This window comes from Amblyraja radiata, chromosome 13, assembly GCF_010909765.2.
Source record: "Amblyraja radiata isolate CabotCenter1 chromosome 13, sAmbRad1.1.pri, whole genome shotgun sequence".
In the NCBI taxonomy this organism is placed as follows: domain Eukaryota; kingdom Metazoa; phylum Chordata; class Chondrichthyes; order Rajiformes; family Rajidae; genus Amblyraja; species Amblyraja radiata.
Genome location: NC_045968.1, coordinates 44,702,769 through 44,725,231, shown reverse-complemented (window position 1 = coordinate 44,725,231; position 22,463 = coordinate 44,702,769). Strand labels below are relative to the sequence as shown.

At 41.0% G+C, this 22,463-nt stretch overlaps 1 protein-coding gene across 4 annotated transcripts in view; it reads right to left on the bottom strand.

Annotated features, from left to right (window-relative positions):
• tfdp2 (transcription factor Dp-2) overlaps positions 1-22,463 on the bottom strand; it is a 188,828-nt gene that overhangs the window by 141,650 nt on the left and 24,715 nt on the right. For 3 of the 4 annotated variants that reach the window (XM_033031913.1, XM_033031917.1, XM_033031914.1), the window contains exons 2-3: positions 13,940-14,057; positions 4,614-4,680 (exon numbers count right to left, since the gene is read on the bottom strand). In XM_033031913.1, coding sequence (XP_032887804.1) covers positions 4,614-4,680; positions 13,940-13,951 — 79 coding nt within the window. In that variant the 5' untranslated portion in view covers positions 13,952-14,057. The remainder of the gene's footprint in view (positions 1-4,613; positions 4,681-13,939; positions 14,058-22,463) is intronic. The other variant, XM_033031915.1, reaches the window with a different exon arrangement.

The following is a 22,463-nucleotide window of genomic DNA, read 5'->3' as shown; positions in this document are numbered from 1 at the left end:
TGTTTGGATCCTTATATGGAGACTAGGTTTGCGGTGTATGGCCAGGTATTACACCTCCTGCAGTTGCAGGAGTGCCTAGGGAGTGGTAGAGGTGGGTAAGGAGGGCTGAGAATATCAAGGAGTCATGGAGGGGTTGGACTCTGTGGAAAGCAGAAAGGGATGGGGAGGGGAAGATTTGACAGGTGCTAGGATTGCATTGAAAATGGCAGAAATGTTAGAGAATGATGTGTTGGATGCAGAGGCTGTGGAGTGAATGGAAAGGACCAGGGGTATTCTAGAAAGGGGGAATCTTCACTGAAGAAAGGACGTCTAAGATGCCCTGGAGTGGAAAGCCTCAACTTTAGAACAGGTGCAATGGACAGAGAGAAATTGTGAAAAGGGGATGGCATCCTTGCAAGAGACTTGATTATACCTCACATACAGTCAGGTTTAGTATAGTAGCCTTTGGAGTTGATGGGTTTATTGTAGATGTCTGTGAATACAATGAAAGTTATTGAAGTGTGATCACTGTTGAAATATAGGGAAACAGAATGCAAATTGAACATAGCCAAGTTCACACCAAACAGTAGGAAGATAATTTGTTTTTAGTGATATTCTTTGAGAGATAAGTATTGAAGAATACCTGTACATATCAGGAAAGGGGGGAGAGGTGTCAGAGACAGCCCACATGAATTTGATGGCAGGGTGGTGAAGTTGATGAAATAACAAGTTTTGCTCGGATGAAGGAGGCAGCTCCGATGCAGTCATTGATATTGTGGAGGAGGAGTTGTGATGCCACGGTACATTTGGAGCAAGGAGTGATCAACGTAACCAAAGAAAGGACCGGCATAGCTGGGGTCCATGCGAATGCCCATGGCTGCAGCTTTGAGAGGAATCAGAAGAAAAGTTCTCGAGGGCAAGCACATAGTTCATCACATTTGTGCTCGTAACTGTTCTCTTGGATTTCCCACTTCTCTGACACTTAAGGGCCTGTCCCACTTTCCTGAGTTATTTACGAATTCTCCCGAGTTATTCACAAATTCTCGGGGCATCAGGTAAATCGGAACGTTTTTCCAGCCTGATAAAAAAATGTCCATAAGTAAAAAAATAGCCCCGAGTACCTACGGTTGGCATAACGAGCTGCTACGATATATCCACGGACTCCTACGGCCTCCTACGGACTCGTTACGAACATTCTGAGAGTTTGAATCAAGGGGAAAACTCGGGAGAATTTGTGAATAACTCGGGAAAGTGGGACAGGCCCTTTACTCAAATTGTTTGCAGGACACTTTGTGGTCACGACTCAGTAGTTGCACTTCCACTTCTTTTTAATCAGAAGATCAGATGTTTTAGTCTAACTCTCCCACAGAATTTGGACATTTGGCCCAATGTAACATTGTATCACCCCAAGTAAAACTTCAGAGCTCCACATTAGAAGTAAGATGCCAGACCAAGGCACTTCTTCAAGAAAAGTGCAAGCATTCTTCAATAGTTGTTATCACTCAAAGGACACTGCTAATTATCTGGCCATTAATTTTACTGTGCATTTTTATGTTCAATTTCCCAGTTGTTTCCCTATATTTCAACAATGACAATGCTTCAATAACTTTCATTGTCTATGTAATTTTAAACAAAATGCTAATTATGAAAGGGGCATACATATAAAATTGTTTAAAAAAAATAAATATATTCAACCATCTGCAAACATTAACTTCTTTCTCCAAATTTTATTTTCACCATCTCCATTTCCGGAGGTACATCTTTCTGTAAAATCCTATTTGTCTTTATTTTATCTAGCAATTGTCTAAACTGGGCAATCCTCAATATGGCTTTCAATGACCTTGCATTTTCATCATCATAGGTGTGAAATGCATACCTATTAGAGTTCCATACTCTCAGAGTTCCTGTAACAATATAAAAACTGAATGACCTCGAGCGTGCTGACCTTTGCTGGTGATTCCAATTGGAACCATTTAGACACAGCGGTTGAAAGAAAAGTTAGCCAGACTTCCTGGAAAGCAAAGATGACCATGACTTTCTCACAGATTTCTAGTCTCGCAGCAGCTTCTAGTCTTATAACAGTTCCCCAACATTTCCTCAGTGAAACTGCCTCCCAGATTCTGCACCAGGTCAGATGTGACACAGGACGAAAAACACCAAAGATTTCAATGGAGATTGTAGATCAAAAATGCACCACATCACTTTTTTTTACAAAATGTTTTGGTCCAGTGTTGTTTTCTTCGTTTATGAGTGATTTTAGTTTGTCTTGGGCGTACACACTTCTGACCCCAAGAGTAACAATAACTGAAGAATGGAGACACAAGAGACTGCAGATGCAAAAAACAAACTGCCGGAGCTTAGTGGGTCAGTCAACATCTGTGAAGGGAAATAGCTTGTTTTGCGTGGGATGCTTCTTCAAGGCTGAAAAGGCCATTAACACGAAGTTAACAGTAATTCAACACTAAACCTCTCATGAATTTCACTTATCCCCCTAAACTTCATTTCCATAGTTAATGACAACACAAGAGGCCATTCGGCCCATTGTTATGTAGGTCATCAGACCTGCTGCGAACACTGTAACTTATCATTCAAATTGAAAGAGAACATGAATAAAATGGATATTTATTAAATTGCCAACTTAACCACAAAGCGTTGAGTATTTTGCATGAAAGCTCAAATAGTTGAGTCATAATGATATCATTAGCCCGCAGACGCTAGAATTTAGGCTGCTGAGACATGGCAGATAACTCAGAGGTTCTTCTGTTTCCTGCCTCATTTTACTGACCCTTCTCCATCAAGATGTTTATATTCTTTACTTCCTAATTAGATTAAAAAATGTTAGGAATGCCAACAGAACTAATAGATGGTGTAGCTTTTAAAACTAACTGTGAACAAGACCATAATATACTAATGTAGACCTTCATAAATGCTTTTTTTGGACTGAAATATTAGCCAAGCAGTGAAGACTCTCAAATGCACCTCTCAAGAAGTAGTAATGAAACCCTGCAACCAAAATGTGGACGTGGAATATTGATATAAACTTTGAAAACTAGGAACCCACTCTAAAGGCAAAATTGGCAACTTTCAGTTATTTCCTATAGCTCATCAAAGCAACTTATTCAAATTTACAAACGTGGAACTCTGTTCAGCTCTGTCAGTGAACCTATCTGCTCCAGTTATGTAGGTCACGTATACGTAAAAGCAAAACAAACTGCATCTCCCACCCTAAAGACACAAAGAAAAGGCAGAAGCAACCTCGATGATAGTGTGAGGTGATCACTTCCACTGGGTAATAGAGATGCTCTGAAAGTAATTGCCGATTACAACTAGGGATAACTGAAAATCAAAAAAGCAAATCTGACACCTAATGTAAAATGATGAACTATCATAGATCGACATCTCGGAATGACAAGATTACTTATCAATCTGGAAAATGGATGCCAATTAAATCCTTTTGGCTCTTCTCTGCCCATTCTTAAAGTAAAAATGCAGAATTTACAAAACGAGGAAAAAGATTGATTCAGCTTTAGTAGTACTTATGAACAACTCAGTAGGTTATTGGCTAGGATAGTTAGCCATTCAGGCAAATTTAATCATGTCTTTATCAGTGTGAGTGTAGCTATAGCACAACGGCGAATCACTCAACCGAACAACTTCAATAATGTATTCTACATCTCCAATCACTATTTATAACCTAAACTTATCCTACCCATACTAAATCATACACTGATACCATTTTCCTGCTCTCTCCACCTCTGAAGACAGGTCACATCAATGCATAGGGGAACAGTTGTATAAATAGGCAAGAGACTTATGACCAAATTTCCACAAACAGCCTACACAAGCCCCTCTACCTCTCACATTAGCTGAGATAAACACTATATTTAAGGAGTACTGTAAACTGTGCCCACATGCTCAAACATACAACGTTTGCACTTTACCTTCAATAATATGCGCATGCACAAACCGTAACACAGATGTTTACCCATAGACTTGAACAGTAAATTGGCCTGTACAAGTGATCCAGGATTTCACACGCAATAATTTTCCTATAGGAACTACAAATTCCTTGGTAAATTAATCTCACATTTCATAAAGGCATAGAAGCAGCCATTTAGTCCATCATGTTTATGTTGGCACTCAGAAAAATCCCATTCTCCCACTTATTTCCCTGTAACCAATTCTCTTACATACTCCAATAAGGTTTCCCAATTCTTCTATAGCTCACCTACAATAGGAGAACTTACGGCAGTAAATTAACCCACCAATCTTTTCCAAATGTAGATGGACAGCAGAGAAACCAGAGGAGAATAGACATTGTCACATTAAGAACATGCAAACTCCACAAATACAGCATCAGAAATCAGATTCAAACTCAGGTCGCTGGAGCCATAAGGCACTACATGTGATGTAAAGTTGGCACCATAACTTAATCCAATTCTCAACAAACTCAAGTGAAGGCAATATTTCTGAGAAGCAAATTGGGAATCTGTTCTAGATTAAAACAACCTCAAAACCCTTTCTCTGAAGCGTGACTTATAATGAGAGATGGTACTTCAAATTAAGACTTTCAGTTAAGTGAAATGAATTTGAATTAAATTCACATTTATTGTCCTTTACTGTTTTCTACTCACCCTTTACTGGATAAAGGTTCTGGTCTGTGAATTCTTTCAGCTCTCCACTTGTGTTAAATATTGCAACCTAAAGTGAGGATAAGGGGTGGATAAGTATAAAATTAGGATACTTCACAAAGTATTTAGACTCCACTAACAGTAGATGTTTCATCAATAATTATTAGTGAATAATTATTAGATCAACTAAAGTATATCCCGATGTTCATTATTTAAGATTTGGCATTGGTAGTTTGCACTTAAATAGCATCTATAACAAAATTAAGCATTCCACACATTTTGCAGAGAATGTTATGAGATTTACTTTGGCACTGAAATACATACAGAAATATTGTGACAAATTATACTGGAGTACCAGAGTATACCTAAAATGCTGCACACAGTTTTGGTCTTCTTACTCAAGGAAGGACCTACTTGCTTTGGGAGTCTTGCTGTTGGTTCCTGGGAAGAAGTGATTGTGGTATGAGGAACATTTCAGCCTGCACTCATTTGGAGTTGAGAGAAATGAAGTTGAGAGAATCTTTTTGCTCTAAAAATTCTGAGGATATTTAAAGGATAGATGCTAAGCGTGTGCTTTCCTTCACAGAATAAGCTTTGGTCCCCAATTCTAGAATAAGAAAAAGGCATCACCATTTAAATATTTGAGGGCTTCAAAAGGGGCCCAAAATCCAGCAATTCTATTAGCTCTTGGACAGTAGAGATAAATGTCAAATATTATGATATCTGTGACAATTAGACTGGATCACACCAGATCTGTCTATCTTCTCAAGATATATGTAATGACATATACTAACCGGGGGCTGAAGGTGGTGTTTGGCATGCTTCAATGATCAGCGCATTGAGTACAAGAGTTGAGACGTCATCTTACAGCTGTAAGAGATGCCGGTGAGACTGCATTTGGAGTATAGTGTGCAATTCTGGTCACCTAGCTATCAGATGTTATTAAGCTCGAAAGGGTGCAGGAAAGATTCACATATATTTTTCCAGGATTGGATGGCTTGAGTTATAAGGAGAGACTGAAAAAGGTGACCATATATTAAATCATGAGTTGCACAGATAAGCTGAATGGTTACAGTCATTTTCCCAGCGTAGTGAAGTCTAAAACTAATGGGATTGATTCGAAGAGAAAAATTGAAAGGGGACCCGAGGGACAAACATTTCACACAGAAGATGATGTGTATATGGAATGTGCTGCCAGAGCAAGTGATATTTACAATTACAATGTTTCAAAGATATTTGCATACGACATGGAAGGAAAAGATTTGGAGGGATATGGGCCACATGCAAGTAAATGGGACTAACTCAGGTAGACACCTTGGTTGGCATGAATGAGGTGGGCTGAAGGACCTGTTCCATGCTGTATAACTCCATGACTATATGTTTTCTGCTTGCACTAGTCCCAAACCCTGAACAGCTCGACTGCCATAGCCATTCCAGGAGACGGCGCGGTCTGTAAGCAGCAAATAGACTGCAGTTGGCGTTAACCTTCTGACTCTGCTCCTACTATCAAAAGGAATTCACCACCATTTATAAATGTATCTGAAAAAAGAAAATCACACGTTGGGAATGGATGGATATGAATTATGTGTCAGCAGATAATTGTTGGACATGGCATCATGTTTGGCACAAACATTGTGGACCAAAGAGCCTGTCCCTGCACTGTTCTGTTCTATGTTCCAACAAAAAAAATGTTTTTAAGATATTAGGAGCTCATGCATCAAAAAAAATTTGATAATAAAGTTAATGAAATAGCAAACCATTTTCATTCAATGCTGGATGCAACAGGCCCCATTTGCACAGAGCTGAGGTGCTGTGAATAAGTGTATTTGGTCCCTCAACTCAGTACTTTGCAGGACAGCCCCAGTCTTAATGCTGCGTCCAAAGGCACAGCAGAAGGTCAGATGCACTCACATTTGACCTCCAGTATATTTCAGTGCATGGCTTTGCTGATGAAGGCCATTAATCTATTGGCTAATTGTCCTGCGTCAGTAAGAATAATCACGTTGGCAGAAATCGCATGGACTTAATGGAAAGATGATTGTTAACGGAAGGGGGAAAGAGACTTGCAAGATGTAAGGGAGATACACGATGATGCAGGAGTAGTTTAGTAAGTCAGTTAATGGGAGGCCTAGTCAACGTTGCCTGCCTATTAGGGGGTAAATATTTTAATGGATATTATATATAGATTTGCAATTCATAACAATATGGCAGATATTGGTTACTTGCGCCTTACTTTGTTCAGTACTTGGAATGAAAATTCATTGGTGGGAGTTAGTTATTCTGAGATTAGGGAGGCCCTCGACAGGTGTGGAAAGGATTGACAGGTGCACTGCAGATTGCATTGTTTGTGTACAGAACGTCAGATAATTGAGAGTTTTCAGAGAAATAATGTATAGATCTTGATAAAAAAATGTTGGGTTGGTGGGGTGAGTATGAAGGAAACGATAAGGTATCCAACATGGCCCTCACAGTGAGGGCTATGTCCATTTGTGGCCACACCAGATGGTCTACAGACCCATTGTGTGCAAACACTAGGTATCACTATGTATCTGACTTTGTTCTGAAGCATGAGTGGCTACCATGCTACATATCTTTATTTTCCGATATTGTCTGCTCTAACACATATCCCATGTGCCACGTGTAGAAATATTTGAGGAGAAGAATATCTGACTGTAATTCAATGAGACTTCAGTCTGCACATGTGTAGTATGTCTCATCATCAGAATATTTACATAAGCATCATAATCTTTTGAGAAGAATCTCAATGTGAGATCCCTCAGGCACAGCCAGAGATCAATGGAATCATTACACCCTCAAAGTACCTGTGCTGAGTTTGAGACCAACACCCATCTACTTCTTGGATGCATGTTTGCCAAGAAGGTCTAGAAACAGAACCAGTAGTCTTTCTTGAGGTGCATCATAAACTGTTGCATATCCTATGACTCACACTGAGACCAAACACAACGGCTGCTGGAACATTATTTGCTCAGTAAAAGATACCCTTTGTTCTGCCCAAAACATGCTCGCTTTCAAGTGGATGGTGCCCTCCACAAAGGCCTTGGCCTAAGGCCCTACTGCAAATTCACTGACAATCTGGGAACTTTGTAAAGATCCACTTAGATTTATCACTCATGGAATGTATACAAATGGAAAATATAAATGTAATCACACAGCTTGCATGGAGGATGGTAGCATATAACTTTACTGTATTATGTATTTGCAAATATTATGAATTAAGTCATTTTAAATGGGTGCCTGATGGTCAGCATGGATTAGATGGGTTGAATGGCCTGTTTCCATACTGTGCCTCTAAATATTATTTGGTGGCACCCACATTCCATGAACATTAAAACAAATTACATAATGAATGAAGCAATTGGTTTTACCTAAATATATCCACGGTGTGAAATGAACATACTCAAACTTTGCAAGGTTAATATTGTGCACTTCCCTTGTGTATAATTTCCATAACAACAAGCACCCAAAGTACATTGTCTTGTGCAAACTGCATGACCAACATGTTATCAAACCCTTTTGCATGCAATGAGTAATGAGATTACTATGCAAGAAATTACCACACTAGCCATTCTGCCAAAGCGTATATAGTTATCATTCCTATAATAGCTTCATTAACTGAAATGTTCTATATGACAATGTCAATTTGAAGTAGTACCAAAAAAAAATAAGAAGCTATTGGGTATTCTGCGAGATCTTCAGTTTCCTCCCACACTCCAAAGACGTACAGACAGGTTTGTGGGTAAATTGGCTTTCTTTAAATGTAAATTGTCCCTAGTGTGAGTAGGATAGTGTTAATGTGCGGGGATCACTGGTCGGTGCGAACTCGGTGGGCCGAAAAGCCTGTTTCGACGCTGTATCTCTAAACTAAACTAAAACAAGCTCCATTCCAGATTAGTGGACAGCAGAGACTGGTTGAAAAATAAATGGAAATACTGCCTTGTTTCAAACTAATGGTCAAGAATCAAAATTGCATTACCTCACCAAGGACATGAATAAAAAAAAAGAAATTGACTTATGCCAGTTAAAAACACGGTAGATCATTGCAAAAACGATTGCAGCATTGTATATGAGATGTTAAACCTCTCAAGAGGACATAACAAATCTCATCATCTGATTTAAAAGAACAGCTCCAGGGTTTCCCTAGCCAGTATTTATCTGCAATCAACATCGCTAAAAAAATTCAGATTATTTGCTCATTTCAACATTGTTGATTGTTGTGCTTACTGTACCCAAACTGGTTGCTGTTTTCCAATATTACAACAAAAAACATGACTCTAGAAACAATGCATGGATGTAAAATATTCAGCGATGTTTTGAAAGGGATATGAAATATAAATCATGCTTGAATATTTTTCTAATGTTTCTCATTTTTTCCCTTTAGCTCAAAGATAATGTCACCTAGAAACCGTTCCTCATGAGCAAATAAAAAAGCATTCAGATAGAAAGAATTAATTTAAGTATACTACAACAATTCTTTGTACTGACATATTAAACAATATTAAGTAACTACTAGACTAAGTGGGACCCGTTGGGTCCCTGTCACACGGGAGGCCTGGTCCCCCAACGCAACCCGTTCCCCAACGCTATATTCCACCACTTTTTGCGCAAATAGAAAAAACACGCAAACCGGAAGATCACAAGATCACAAGTTTTTGTTATGTATAGAGGGCAGACATGGATTAAGCTTTTTCTATTCTAATTTGGAGTATAATAACATCAAGATCTAGAGATTGGCTTTCAAATGGACTATTAAGCCAACCAACCATAAATTCTCCCACCTTTGACTTAAAACATCTCATTGTACTATTCAAAGAAGAGCAGGAACCTTCTCTGTGTCCTAGACAACATTAATTGGTCAACCAACATTGAAGCAATAAACTCCAGATGCTGGAAATCTGAAACAAAAACAGAAAATGGCAGAAATATTCAGCATGTCAGGCAGCATCTGCGGAGAGAAACAGTCATTTTTTTCAGTCAATGACTCTTCATCAGAAATGTTGACTCTGTTTCTCTCTCCACACATGCTGTCTGACCTACAGAGTATTCCCAGGATTTTGTTTCTCAATTAAACAGATTGTTTGACCATTATCTGCCATTCACTCTATAAGAGCATCAGGCTATAAGCATCTCTAATAATAGAATGTCTTACCACTTGCTCCTGACATTCAATGCAACATGTTCCTCACCTGTAACATTCTGGGGGTCACCAGAAATTCATCTGTATCAACCGTATAAATACCATGACTATTGAAGCAGGTCAGTGGGGAGCTATCCTATGCTCATAAGTTCTAGGAGCAGAATTAGGCCATTCGGCCCATCAAGTCTACTCATGACTGATCTGAGTGACTTAGTCTGACTGATGCTAAGTGACTTACCTACTGATCTCTCTAGGATTTTGCACCATATACCAGGCACGTCAGGAAGTTACAGAGCACAGAAACAGGCACTTCGGTCCAACTCGCTCATCAATATGTCCCTTCTAAACTAGTCTCATTTGCCCATAGATGCTGCTGCACCCGCTGAGTTTCTCCAGCATTTTTGTGTACCTTCTCATTTACCCGGGTTTGGCCCATATCCCTCTAAATCTTTCCTATCCATGTACCTGTCCAAGTGTCAAGTGACGGAATACTCTCCACTTGCTTGCGTGAGTGCAGTTTCAACAACTCTCAGGCAGCTTGACCCAGTCCAGGACAAAACAGCCCACTTGATTAGTACCCCATCATTCATTCCTTCCATCTCTGGCAGTGGTTACGGAGTGCACCATCTACAACATGCACTGCAACTATTCATCTAAATTACGCTGCCATCATTTCCCAAACCCACAACTTTTCACTAAGTCAAAGGACAAGGGCAGGAGACATATCATGCCTCCAAGTCGCCCACTATCCTGATTTGGAAAATTGGGCCAATCCTTTATCATCGCCAACTCCATACCCAACAGCATTTTGAGAGTAGCTTCTCCAGAAGGACTGTTTACAGAGCACTCAACCCAAAATGCCACCCATTCCTTCTATGCTGGCTGCCTATCCCGAATGAATTTCATTGTTCCGTTTCAGGACATTTGAAAATAAAACACTGACCCTCGAGAAAAGTGGTTCAAAATGGCCATGAATCACCACCTTCTCAAGAGCGAATTGTATGGACAACACTGTCCTGGCAGTGGTGCTCTTTACTCCAGAAAATGAACGGGAAAAAAAATATCATTATTGTCTGTGAGATTCTACTAAACACAACTGGACTGCCATATACAGCAATGCCTGATTTCATAGCGACATAAAGAAATACAACAGCGAAACAGGTCCCATGGCCCACTGAGTCCACGCCAACCATCAACCACCCACTTACATTAATACTACATTATTCCCATTTTTCATTCTCCCCATATTCTAACACTTACATTTGGGATAATTTAATGTGATCAATTAACTTGCAACTCATGCGCCTTTGGAACATGGGATGAAACCAATGCACTAGGAGTAAAACCCAAGTGTTTATAGGACAATTTGCAAACTCCAGACAGAGAACATCTGAGTTGACCTCTGCACTGTACTTGTCCTTGGTGCTGAAGGTCACAGGTTGTGGGCAGTGCCATCAGTGTTAGGCCTTTAGCATTGAAATAAATGCCATTTGACCCAACGATATTTCCTCACTCCCTGCCATGCTTCTGCTTATCCTGACTACTGAACTTGCTGTCATTGCGTTCTGTACCGACTTCCAGCCTCCGACCTGCCTCACTCCTGCATTGGATCCTGTCCCCCTGCCAATCTAGTTTAAAACTTCACAAATATTGGTAGCAAACAAGGATGTTGTTGCCCCACAAGTTCAGGTACAACATGTCCCTCTTGTACAAGTCACCTCTGCCCCAGAAGGGATCACAAGGTTACAAACATCTGAATCCCTGGCAGCTACAATAATACCTCAGCCATGCATTCACCTATCCTATCTTCCTATTCCTACCCTCACCAGCGTGTGTCACCAGGAATAATCTGGAGATCACTACTGCTTTGTTAACCTTTTGCCAAGCTCCCTAAATTGGTTCTGCAGGATCTTATCCCTGTTCCAACCCATGTCATTTGTGCCAATGTGCGAGAAGATTTGGCAAGTCCGTGAGGATTTTCTCGAAGTTCTACAGATATGGTATCTCATGAGATGCATCTCAGCATGGTATAGTCTGAAGAAGGGTTTCGACCCAAAACATCACCCATTTCTTCTTTCCAGAGATGCTGCCTGGTCCGCTGAATAACACCAGCATTTTGTGTCTACCTATGATCCAGCAAATGCTGTGCTCTGGACCTCCTGACCCTGCACACAGTAGTGAATACAGCCCAATCCATCACAAGCTCACCACTTCCTTGCATCCTGTCCATCGACACGGTGCATTGCAACAATATGCCTTCCACTCTGGCCATTCCCTTTCCTCTCTTCTATTGTCTACGAGCAGATAAAGGAACTTGAAAGCCTGGCTGTCCAGACTTAATAGCTTTTTTCCTCCCCCCCACTCCCCTCCCCCCCCCCCCCCCCCCCCCCCCCCCCCCGCTATCAGTCTCTTGAACCAATCACCTCTTATACACCCCCTTTCCAGAGGTGCTGGTACAGACTCTTACTCTAAAGAGTCATCGAGTTATACAGCACGGACACAGATCCTTTGGCCCATCTTGTCCATTTGCCTACACTTGACTCATAGCCCTCTAAACCTTCCTATCCATATATCTGTCCAAATATCTTTTAAAATTCATAATTATATCTGCTTCTATTGCTTTCTCTGCCTCTGGTAGCTCATTCCAGATAAGGACTACCCTCCGAGTAAAATTGTTCCCCCTGATGTCCTTCTTAAATCTCTTCCTGCTCACCTTCAGCCTATGCGCTCTAGTTTTAGAATCCTCTACCCAAGGAAAGATATTGTGAGCATTCACTTTATCCATGTCACTCATAATCTTGTGCACCTCAATAAGTTCATCTTAAGTCCTATTTGAATCACCTGACAAGCCAGTCAGCTGAAGGACCAGGAGAGATGGGAACTCAACGCTGGCCGTGCCAGTGACACCTATCAATTGATTTTTTTAAATCGGGTACTCGCATCCCAAAGACATGAGGATTTGTATGTTAAGTGACCTCTGCAAATTGCCCCCAGTGTATAGTGAGTAGATGTGAAGGTAAAATAACATAGAACTAATGTGAATGTATCGATAGTTGGTGTGGACTCAATGAGCTGCAGGGCCTGTTTCCACACCCAATCTTTCATTTAATTTAATCAATCAATGGCGTCAAGTATTAAGGAAATAGGGGAATAATACAGTGTAGATGAGTTGCTTCCTTTTCGTGACAGGAACTGAAATCAGAGCCCAGAACCTGCCGCACTTCTGAATTGTATGAGAGCCACTGGTACAACTTGGGTGCATTGGTTTCCTATGGTGAGATGTGGTAATGGCAGATGAGACCAAAAAAATTAAAATTAATAAATCAGAAAGCAAATTTGTCAGTGTGCGACTTAAAATAAGATAACAGCGGCACAGTGGCGCAGCGGTAGAGTTGCTGCTGCCCAGCGGCAGAGACCCGGGTTCGGTCCTGACTATGGATGCTGTTTATACAAAGTTTGTTCATTCCCTCTGTGATCGTGTGGGGTTTCTCCGGGAGCTCCAGTTTGGGTAGCAGAAAGGATAAGGGGAAGAATGAACATTTTTCAGCAATTGCTATCACACTGACAAATGAAGACCTAGGAGTAAATAAGTTACCCATTTTTATCGTAAAAATGATATGCTGCTGTAGGGAATGGTGAGGAGAGGTCATCCTGAAAGATGATAAAATAATAACTTATCTGGTAAGTCTTAGGGAAAAAAGTCACATTTTGACAAGATTTTTATCCTACTTGATAAATATCCAGGCAATGGTGTTTCTTGCATGGTTCAGAAAAGTCTGGTTTAATGAGAATTATTTAAATTAAGATAGAAGTAAGTTGAATTGTAGATTGGAGCTGAGCACAAAGTTGAAAATTTAATTCAGGAAGTAACATTTTAACAAGTAACTGTTGCATAAAATGTTGCCATATGACTTCATACAAGGAACCACCATCATAACATCTGAGAAAATTCATCATAATACTTGGTTTCCAGCAGCCTTTGACAATACATCTGTGGAGATGATTAACTAGACATCCTGACATTTCTGCAACTAACTAAGGGCCCATTGTTTGTTTGTTTGTATGTATGTATGTATGTATGTATGTATGTATGTATGTATGTATGTATGTATGTATGTATGTATGTATGTATGTATGTATGTATGTATGTATACATACATATGCTGTTACTTACATGTTTTGCCATCGTATCTGCACCAAAATGGGTGCTCTGGATTCAAAATTCTTCAAGACCCTCAGCCGCAAACAAAAATGACACTTTAGAACGCGTCCTTTTACACCACGACAGTATCCTGTTGGAAACAAGGTTCTGTTTTAATAACCAGTGCAACAGTGAAACCAACTGTATAACTTTGTGAAGAGATAGCACAGGGCATTATCGACCTGCTGCTAAAATGCCGGTGGCGAGGTAAGGTGATTCAGAAGGAAATTGCCGCTGGGTACTCGAGGTTGTAACCTTCAGTAGGTCACTAGGAATAAAACGCGTGCAATGGCGTATAGGGAGAGTGCAGCACTGGTGTTAGCTTTTCACGCAGGGTGATATGTATATGGAATGAGCTGCTTAAGGAAGTGGAAGAAACTGGTACAATTATGACTCTTGGGACAAGTACATGGATAGGAAGAGTTGGAGGGATAAGGGCCAGGCATAGGGAAGTGGGACTAGCTCAGTTGGGCAATTGGTTGGCATGGACAAGTTGGGCTGAAGAGCCTGTTTCCCTGTTGTTGAGTTTATAACTGCAAGATATAAATCACGAAGGAGCCAAGACAAAATCATGGTGAGGTTTGAATTACTAATGGGATGCAATGAGGTTAACAAAGACTGAGCTCCTTGGAGCTACCGCCTTGGGAGGAGAGAGAGAAGTTTTCATTGCACTGATGAATAAATATTGGCTCAACAACAAATTGCCCCAGTTTGCTGGTCAGTTTAGCTGCACACTGTAGATTATCCATTGAGGTTGGAGCCATTATTTTCTTGCACATGCTCAAATCTCCCATCTAGTCAAGCAGCTAATCACACTCAAAACTTATAATCACATATGACTGACCCACAAGTTATGAAGGTCTTTGACATGCATCCTCTATAGACTAACAGAAAGCCTATAAAATTAGTGTACACAGTTGAACTGACCATGGAGTAGTATTATCTTCACATTCATAAAGTTGAAGAACAGTAATAGCATAAAATAATTGATGCATCTCCATATTTGTTCTGTGCACGTACAACCCCCAATTGGAATTGGAATTTAATTTCTGTCTAACATCTATTGACGGTTTCCTTTGAAAGACGTAGTAATTGTCACTTGCTTTATACAAGAATACATTTCAGACTACCTTGTCTGTCAGATCGTTTGGAGTTTAAGGCAATGCAGGAGGTACGTCCACTTATTAAGGGCATCAGCAAGTCAGAACACGAGACGATCCGGATTAAACATTGCATCTGCTATAAAGCAGGATTCTTTCAAACATAGGAATGATATTGTCTGCAAACACAAACACTTGCAATGTGATCCCACCACCAGTCACATCTTCCTACCTAACTCCATTCCGCTTTCTGTAGAGACATCGCCCCGCAACACCTTGGTTCGCTCATCACTTCCCACCCAACCTGCCCCCCTCTCTCGGCACTTTCCCATGCAACCACAAGAATGCAACACCTGTCCCTAGATCTCCTTTCTCACTTTCATGCTGGGATCCCAGCGGTCATCCCAGATGAGACAGAGGTTTACATACACCTCCTCCAAACTTGTTTATTGCATTCAGTGCAGCATCCGTTATATCAACAAGCCCAAGCATAGACTAGGCAACTATTTTGTTGAATACTTGTGTCTATCCACTGAGACCTGCTGGATATCCCAGTTGCTAACTGTTTTTAATCCCTTCCCCATTTCCTTACTGACCATTCTGTCCCTGACCCCCTGCACTACCAGAGCAAAGTCATAGCCAACTGGAAGAACAAGGCCTCATATTCTGCTTGCTTAACTTGCAACCCAATGGTACAAACACTGAATACGCCAATTTCAAGTAATACGCTCCCACCCCCCTCTCTTTCCCCTGAGCACCTCCCCAGCCTCATGCGCTCCCATCTCTCCTACCACCCCAGGACTTTGATTAATATCCAACTTTTATGATAATGGAAATTGTCAAAACTTTCCAAATCTGCTTGTGTGTGTAAATCTGGGGCTGCAGCAAAACGGAAAAAAGATGGAAGAATTTTTCTTTAAATCCAATGATAACTATAACAAGAAATCATTATTCTCATATATTATTGTTCATAATCTGATGATTCTGTCACCAATTATGAAATATTAATACACAAGCTATTCATTCCTATGTTAAATGTTCCCCAAAATTTCCAAGATGGTTTAAACCATCCAGAAAATCACTGCTTTACAGTTTAGGTAATTTGTTAATTAGTAACTTGGTGTGCATTTTTATCTCAGTACACTAATCCCTTAATGTTGTATCACATTAAAAGTAAAAGCTACTGGGTAGCACAGTGGCGCAGTTGGTAGAACCGCTGCCTCACACTGCCAGAGATCTGGGTCCGATATCAACCTTGTGTGCTGTCTGTGTGAAGTTTGCATGTTGTCCCTGTGACCGTGTGGGTTTTCTCCGGGTACTCCAGCTTCCTCCCCCATCCCAACGATGTATGGGTTTGTAGGTTACTTGGTCCCTGTAAAGTGCTCCAAGTGTGTAGGGTGTGAGAAACTGGGATTACATCGCACTAGTGTGTACGGGTGATTGATGGTCAGTGTGTACTTGGTGGGCCGAAGGGCCTGTTTCCATGCTCCATCTCTAAATCAAACTGGAAAGAGATTAATACAAAATTAACCATCTGAGAGTCCAGATGAGGTTTGAAAAATTATGAAACGGCACTGTAAATGTAGACAAGATATTTCCTTTTGTTTGGTGGGAGAGGTGACTGGAGGGGCAATGGCTAACTGTGGGGACGGGTGGTAGTCTAGAACTAAATATAAAACCATCATCAATGAATGTAGAACAAACGTGTCTCATTTGTTTCCATCAATCACCTTCAGCCTCAGAGCATAAACAATAATAAAACCGCAGACATGGTCCTAAGGCTTCATGTATAATACATTTTGTTGTGCTACTTTGCAGTATGTAGAACTTCACACAGAAAAGAAAGCTTGTGTTAGCTGATACTGTATCAACCATTATTCAATACTGAGTGCACAATCACCATTTATCCATTCATGGTGCCATTGTTCTCATTATGATGGGCTATTAGCAAATAAATTGAGTTATTGCTGCTGACCCGGAAGACTTGATCTACAGCAGAGTGCCCCAGAATCACGGCTGTTCTCATAACCTCATGAGGTGCTGGGAGCAACAGACAATCACCTCACATTTTTATGAACAGCACACACTGTGTAATCAAGGAACATGAACTTTCTGACCTCACCATCTGCCACTATCTCTCCCGAATCCAAACAAAAAATGAGCAGATGGTCAACGAAGCTGGAATATGAGATGTGGCCATGTGTAGGGAGAGGGCCCAATACAAGGTTGCATTATTAAGTTGCATCAGTGGTATTTAATGTGACATTTGCTGCACAGAATGCAATCCAACAAAAAGCCAATCAAAACTACTTGGCTGAAAACCTGCAGACAGTGTCTAGAAATCACAACTCAGCATAGAAGACTGATTCTGTATTTCCAATGAGCTCCTTTTGTAATGAGAGAAAACTTTGTCAAAGTTTGTAAACACCAGCAAATGACGCTTCTCCTTTGCACTTCCTATTTATCGTACTTGAGTTTAGCTTGAATGTGTTTTTGCATAGTATTCTCTGATTTGATTGAATAGCATACAAAACAAAGCTTTTCACTGTACCTCGATACACGTGACAATAATAAATTTAAATGCCTACCATCAATCACCCATTCACACTAGTTCAACATTATCCCAGTTTCTCACTCCCTGCACACTACGAGCAATTTACGGCGACCTACAAATCCACACATCTTTGGGGTGTGGGTTGAAACTGGAGCATCCGGAGTCACTGTGGTGGATGTTTATGTTAAAATGTATTTTGTGTGTTCTGTTGCTTATTATTGGTATGACTGTATGGCAAATCAAATTCCTCGTATGTTGCAAAACATGGCTAATAAAGTATAATAGTAAGATTAAACGAGAACTTACCAGTTTGATCTTTATTTTATGAGGAGTAACGTTGAGGGATTACGTGAAGAACCCGCCAGGACGCATGCGTGTCAATCTTCAAAGCAGCGGTGTGAAATCACAGATAACAGTAAATGAACTGAACATAGTAGGTATGTTGCAAAGCGTACCTGAAGCGTCTTTGAAAATCTGCCGCTGCGGGTGTGCGCGATTTTGGCGCCGTTTAGAGGGGGCGGGTTTAAAACGCGATTTTCTCTAGGCTGTTCAAATCGAAGATGTTCAGCCTAGTTAATTATTAACGAAAAATCGCTGGAAGACCCCGTCGCAAAAGCTATTATTAGTTTTAAAGGCCTCGTATAATAGTTATAGTAGTTTAAAAATCAATCCCGCGACCGCCAGCAACCGCAGGGTCTCATAAAGCAAATAACTGAAGGTGGGTTGTATATTTTTACATTAAAAAGGGCTTCTAAAGATCCCTTTATACAAAGTTTAATATTGCGAGTAGCTCATTTTGGGCCCATTACATCCCGCAGTATTTTTCTCGGCATTTGGGGGCACAAATCTACCGCAACGTGAACGTTCTAAACCAGCGCGTTCCACAGGGACCCACTGGAAAGCTGATTTAAATAGGCATTTATTTACAGCAATTGAACACTAAATTCCTTCCATTTGGTCTATAAATTAATGTAAATGAGATTTAAAAATCATGTTTTATTGTGAATTATTTGTGAATATTATTTGGACATTTAGGCTATTTAAAAATGTTAATCATTTATTAAGAAATGGATAGATGTTTAGATCTAGTAATTGAAGTCTGAAATTAGCTACAATTAGGTAACTAACTAATTATATGCTTTAATTTCAGGTCATCCAAGTAAGATTATTTTATATTTGTTTCAGAATGCTTCAATCTATGATAACTGAAAATTTCATTCAGTTCTCTTAATTTTTAAGAAAGTTATGGGCTTTTGACTGTTCACGATCACAGCTTTTTTGTTATATCCATAGAAAATCAATAGGGAACAAGATGCTCATTTCCCAGTATGAAAATGGCCATAACTTTTTAAATACTTGAGATATGAAAGTGAATTAGGTGTCAAATTAAACTTATTGTTATGCTTTATCTGATGGGATAAATTGCAGACTTGATTTTTAAAATCTCAAAATTTTGTAACATTGCTAAACATAGTAAGATTAGAGAAATAGGATACCATTTGAACTTTATGATCGAGGGTGGGCGTGGAGGGCACGTAATCCCTCAACGTTACTCCTCATAAAATAAAGATCAAACTTCAAACTGGTACGTTCTCGTTAAATCTTACTATTTTACTTCGGAGTCACGTGAGTGACTACGTGAAGATTTTAAAGCTCTGTGATTTCGTGCCGTGGAAACGAGTCCAGGCATCATACACAGCATCAGTGGGCCAATGATGAGTGAACATTAATATAGCATTCAGACATGACATAGATATAGACATGTTGATGCTATTGATGAACAATAGTGGGAATCGTAACCTCCCTCAACCTGGAGGAAGTATGAACCATACCTAACATAGAGTTGGCAAATACCCCCGATCTGGCAATGGGTTTATTCTGAATATTTGTACAGATTAATAGTTTGACCATCCTGCAGCCGCTAGGATGTGGTCCATAAGCCTGCTGCTGAGGTATAGTGGTCCTGGTAGAATGAGACTCAATTTCAATGTACACTCCTGTATATGCCAGACCCATTTAACCCTCTGGAGAAAGTTCGTAGTGATTTCTTCTAACGAGGTTTTATGTAACTAACAATATTGCTAGGCAGAGTCTATGAGGCTCTTAGGAACCTTGACATACTGGTGTAGATGCGTGATCACAGGCAACCCAAGGTCTATGGGATATGCAACATCTAGTTTGGTCTGTGTTCCTGTCTACTCTGCTTGACTAATCATAAACAAAACATGTTATTATAGCCCACAGATATGATCATTCTATCCAGTGCAGCAATGACTGGACCCGTAGCGCTGTACTCAATGCCACTAGTACGTGAGTTTGACCAAGGACAGGGATGTTGCTGGTGCCCATCGGCGAAATGACGTAGCACAATGTTAACAACCCATATCTCTGCGTCCCTAGGCCTAGGAGGTTTTTAGTTGACGATACCCTTCATAATCTAGACGTCAGAGGGTGAGACCAGAAAGAGTGGTTTATATACTCCGCAGCCAAATGATGAGGAGGTACTTCAGGCACAGTAAATGGAATTTTAACTTGATGTTATAATCCCATAAAACTGAATTTCAATGTGTCAGTCATCCGTGCAGAGTTAAACGTAAAGAAGAATAAACAATACTTCCCATCTCCTATTCGGGTATTTGGTGCTATCCCTGCAATCTGCAGTAGGCACTCCTAATGCTTATGTTTAGACAACCCGAGCCACAGGAAACGGCCTTTCAGAGTCTGTAAGTCTATGAATTGATTAATCATGCAGAGGATGGTTTCAACATCACAACTGAACCAGCATCTTTTTTATCCGGAAATAACCATGTAAGGTTTTATGCTCATTCCCCACATCAGCGGGAATCATGGGTATATAACCCAGGCAGGGACTATGAAACCCGGAAGCGGGAATCTTGCTGAATTTTGCAAGACCCGTCTATTGAGGCCAAATGGAGGAAGACATAAAGAACATTCCTCCCTTGTGTAGCGAGAATGTACCCTTCGCCATTAATATGCCGTAATTTTTGCAACTGTTGATTGAGCCTGGATGCAAGCATCTTAATCGTTAGTGTTCCATCTATCCACAATGTTATTAAATGCTTTGTGATCACACATTCATTCTGTGTTGTCATTGATTTTGCATAATACACCAGTGCTAAATGCGGTTAGGTAAAACTATCACCGGATACTTTGATTTGATTGTACCTTTGTGATTAACATATACCACCACCAAAGTGTATCACCTTGGACTTGTGCTTGCAGGTTATGCATATCCACATGCCCTTTAATGCACAGAATGCACCTGGTGTCCATTGGCGGTTGATACATTAACTGAACACTTGATAACTCATGCTAATCCCATCTGCCTCCATAACTAGAGATGGCATTAGTAGATTTCCCATCAGTTCCCAATAGCATCAGTTTGGAAATGACTGAAGATTTACAGATGAGAGGTTTTTAGTGGAGCAACACTGAATACTGTTCGTCCATCATTGTGACTTTGTTAGTTTCAGCTGAGAATAGCAGAGGTCTAATCTTTTGTCTCAGAGCTGATCCCAGACAAATAAATGGTTTGATTGTATCCCAATAATCAATAGTTTCAGTTGGTATCAACTTAATTTGAATTTAACTGGACGGGTGAGAACCTCAATTTCCCAAATATAGCTATGTGGCTGATAAGGCTAATTTAGTAAAATAAAGTATGTTCAATATCATCCAGATTGGCCATGCCACTTATTTGTTAGCTCTGTGCAGTCGAAGCACTGATTGTAGTGATTTGGTAATAATCTGGAAACTGAAGTTAGCCCATTTTTGTTTGTCTTTTGCACAAAAGTCCGCGAGCATTGCCACTTTCATTTCACTGCACATCTCGTATGTGTATGTGACAAATAAACTTGACTTGATTTTGCAACGCTTCTGAGTGTATCATTGCCTCATCCAGCAGCCGCCGGAGATGTGAGGTCTTGTGTGATGATGTGGCCTTCCTGAGCCCGATGGCCCTCGTCGAGCTCCTGCTGCTGGCTGTGTTATTCCTGCACCCCCTGCACACTTGTGGCATCTTCAGCCAAAAACCCCAGTCTTCAGAGTCAGCCCAGAAGTGACTCCTAATGCTCCCCTCTGTCGAGGGAGATGCATTATGCAGCCCTCAATAAGGTGCTGCCTTGGTCGTCCTAGGACCCCATGGTGACTAGACTCCATATACCGGAGCATGTCACATTGGAGCATCTGCTCCATCAACCGCTCCATGCGGGATATGCGATCACAGTGCTCCCGCCGGCGGTGAGTCTTCACAGCCCGACTTGTCTGAGTCTTCGGGCCTGTCCGACTTTGCTTGGCCTTCCCGTCAGTCTGAGGTGTCGATTCCGACTGTGCAGGTGCCAGGTCGGAGACTGATGATCGATTAGCGATCCAGGTGTAGCCAACCGCTGCTGACTGCCCGCACTCCCGCGGTCCTCCGCAGTCAGTCTCCATTTGGACTTAGTCCATGGTTCCTTTCCTGTAACACATCCTCACAGAAATAGAACTAAACAACCTGAGAGTAAAGAATTTACCTGCAGGTCCTGTTTTAAACCTTCTGCTGCGGGGGCAACGCTCCACCCCCCTTCGAGCTTGGTCTCGAGGTCCTTGTATGCAGCCGGGGTTCCCTAGTAGTCGGGCCTTCCCCCCCCCGCCGTGCTGGCTATCCCCACGGTTCCTGCAGCAGGGATATCCCCGCGGTCCCTGTGAAAGGGATAGCCGCGATATACATTGTCGGGTGGTATCCCCGCTGTATAGGTGCCACTGGCACCAGTATGAAGCCGCTGGCTCCAACGGCAACGGCCGGAGAGACGACTTCTCCGCCGCCCGCTACCCATATTTAGTG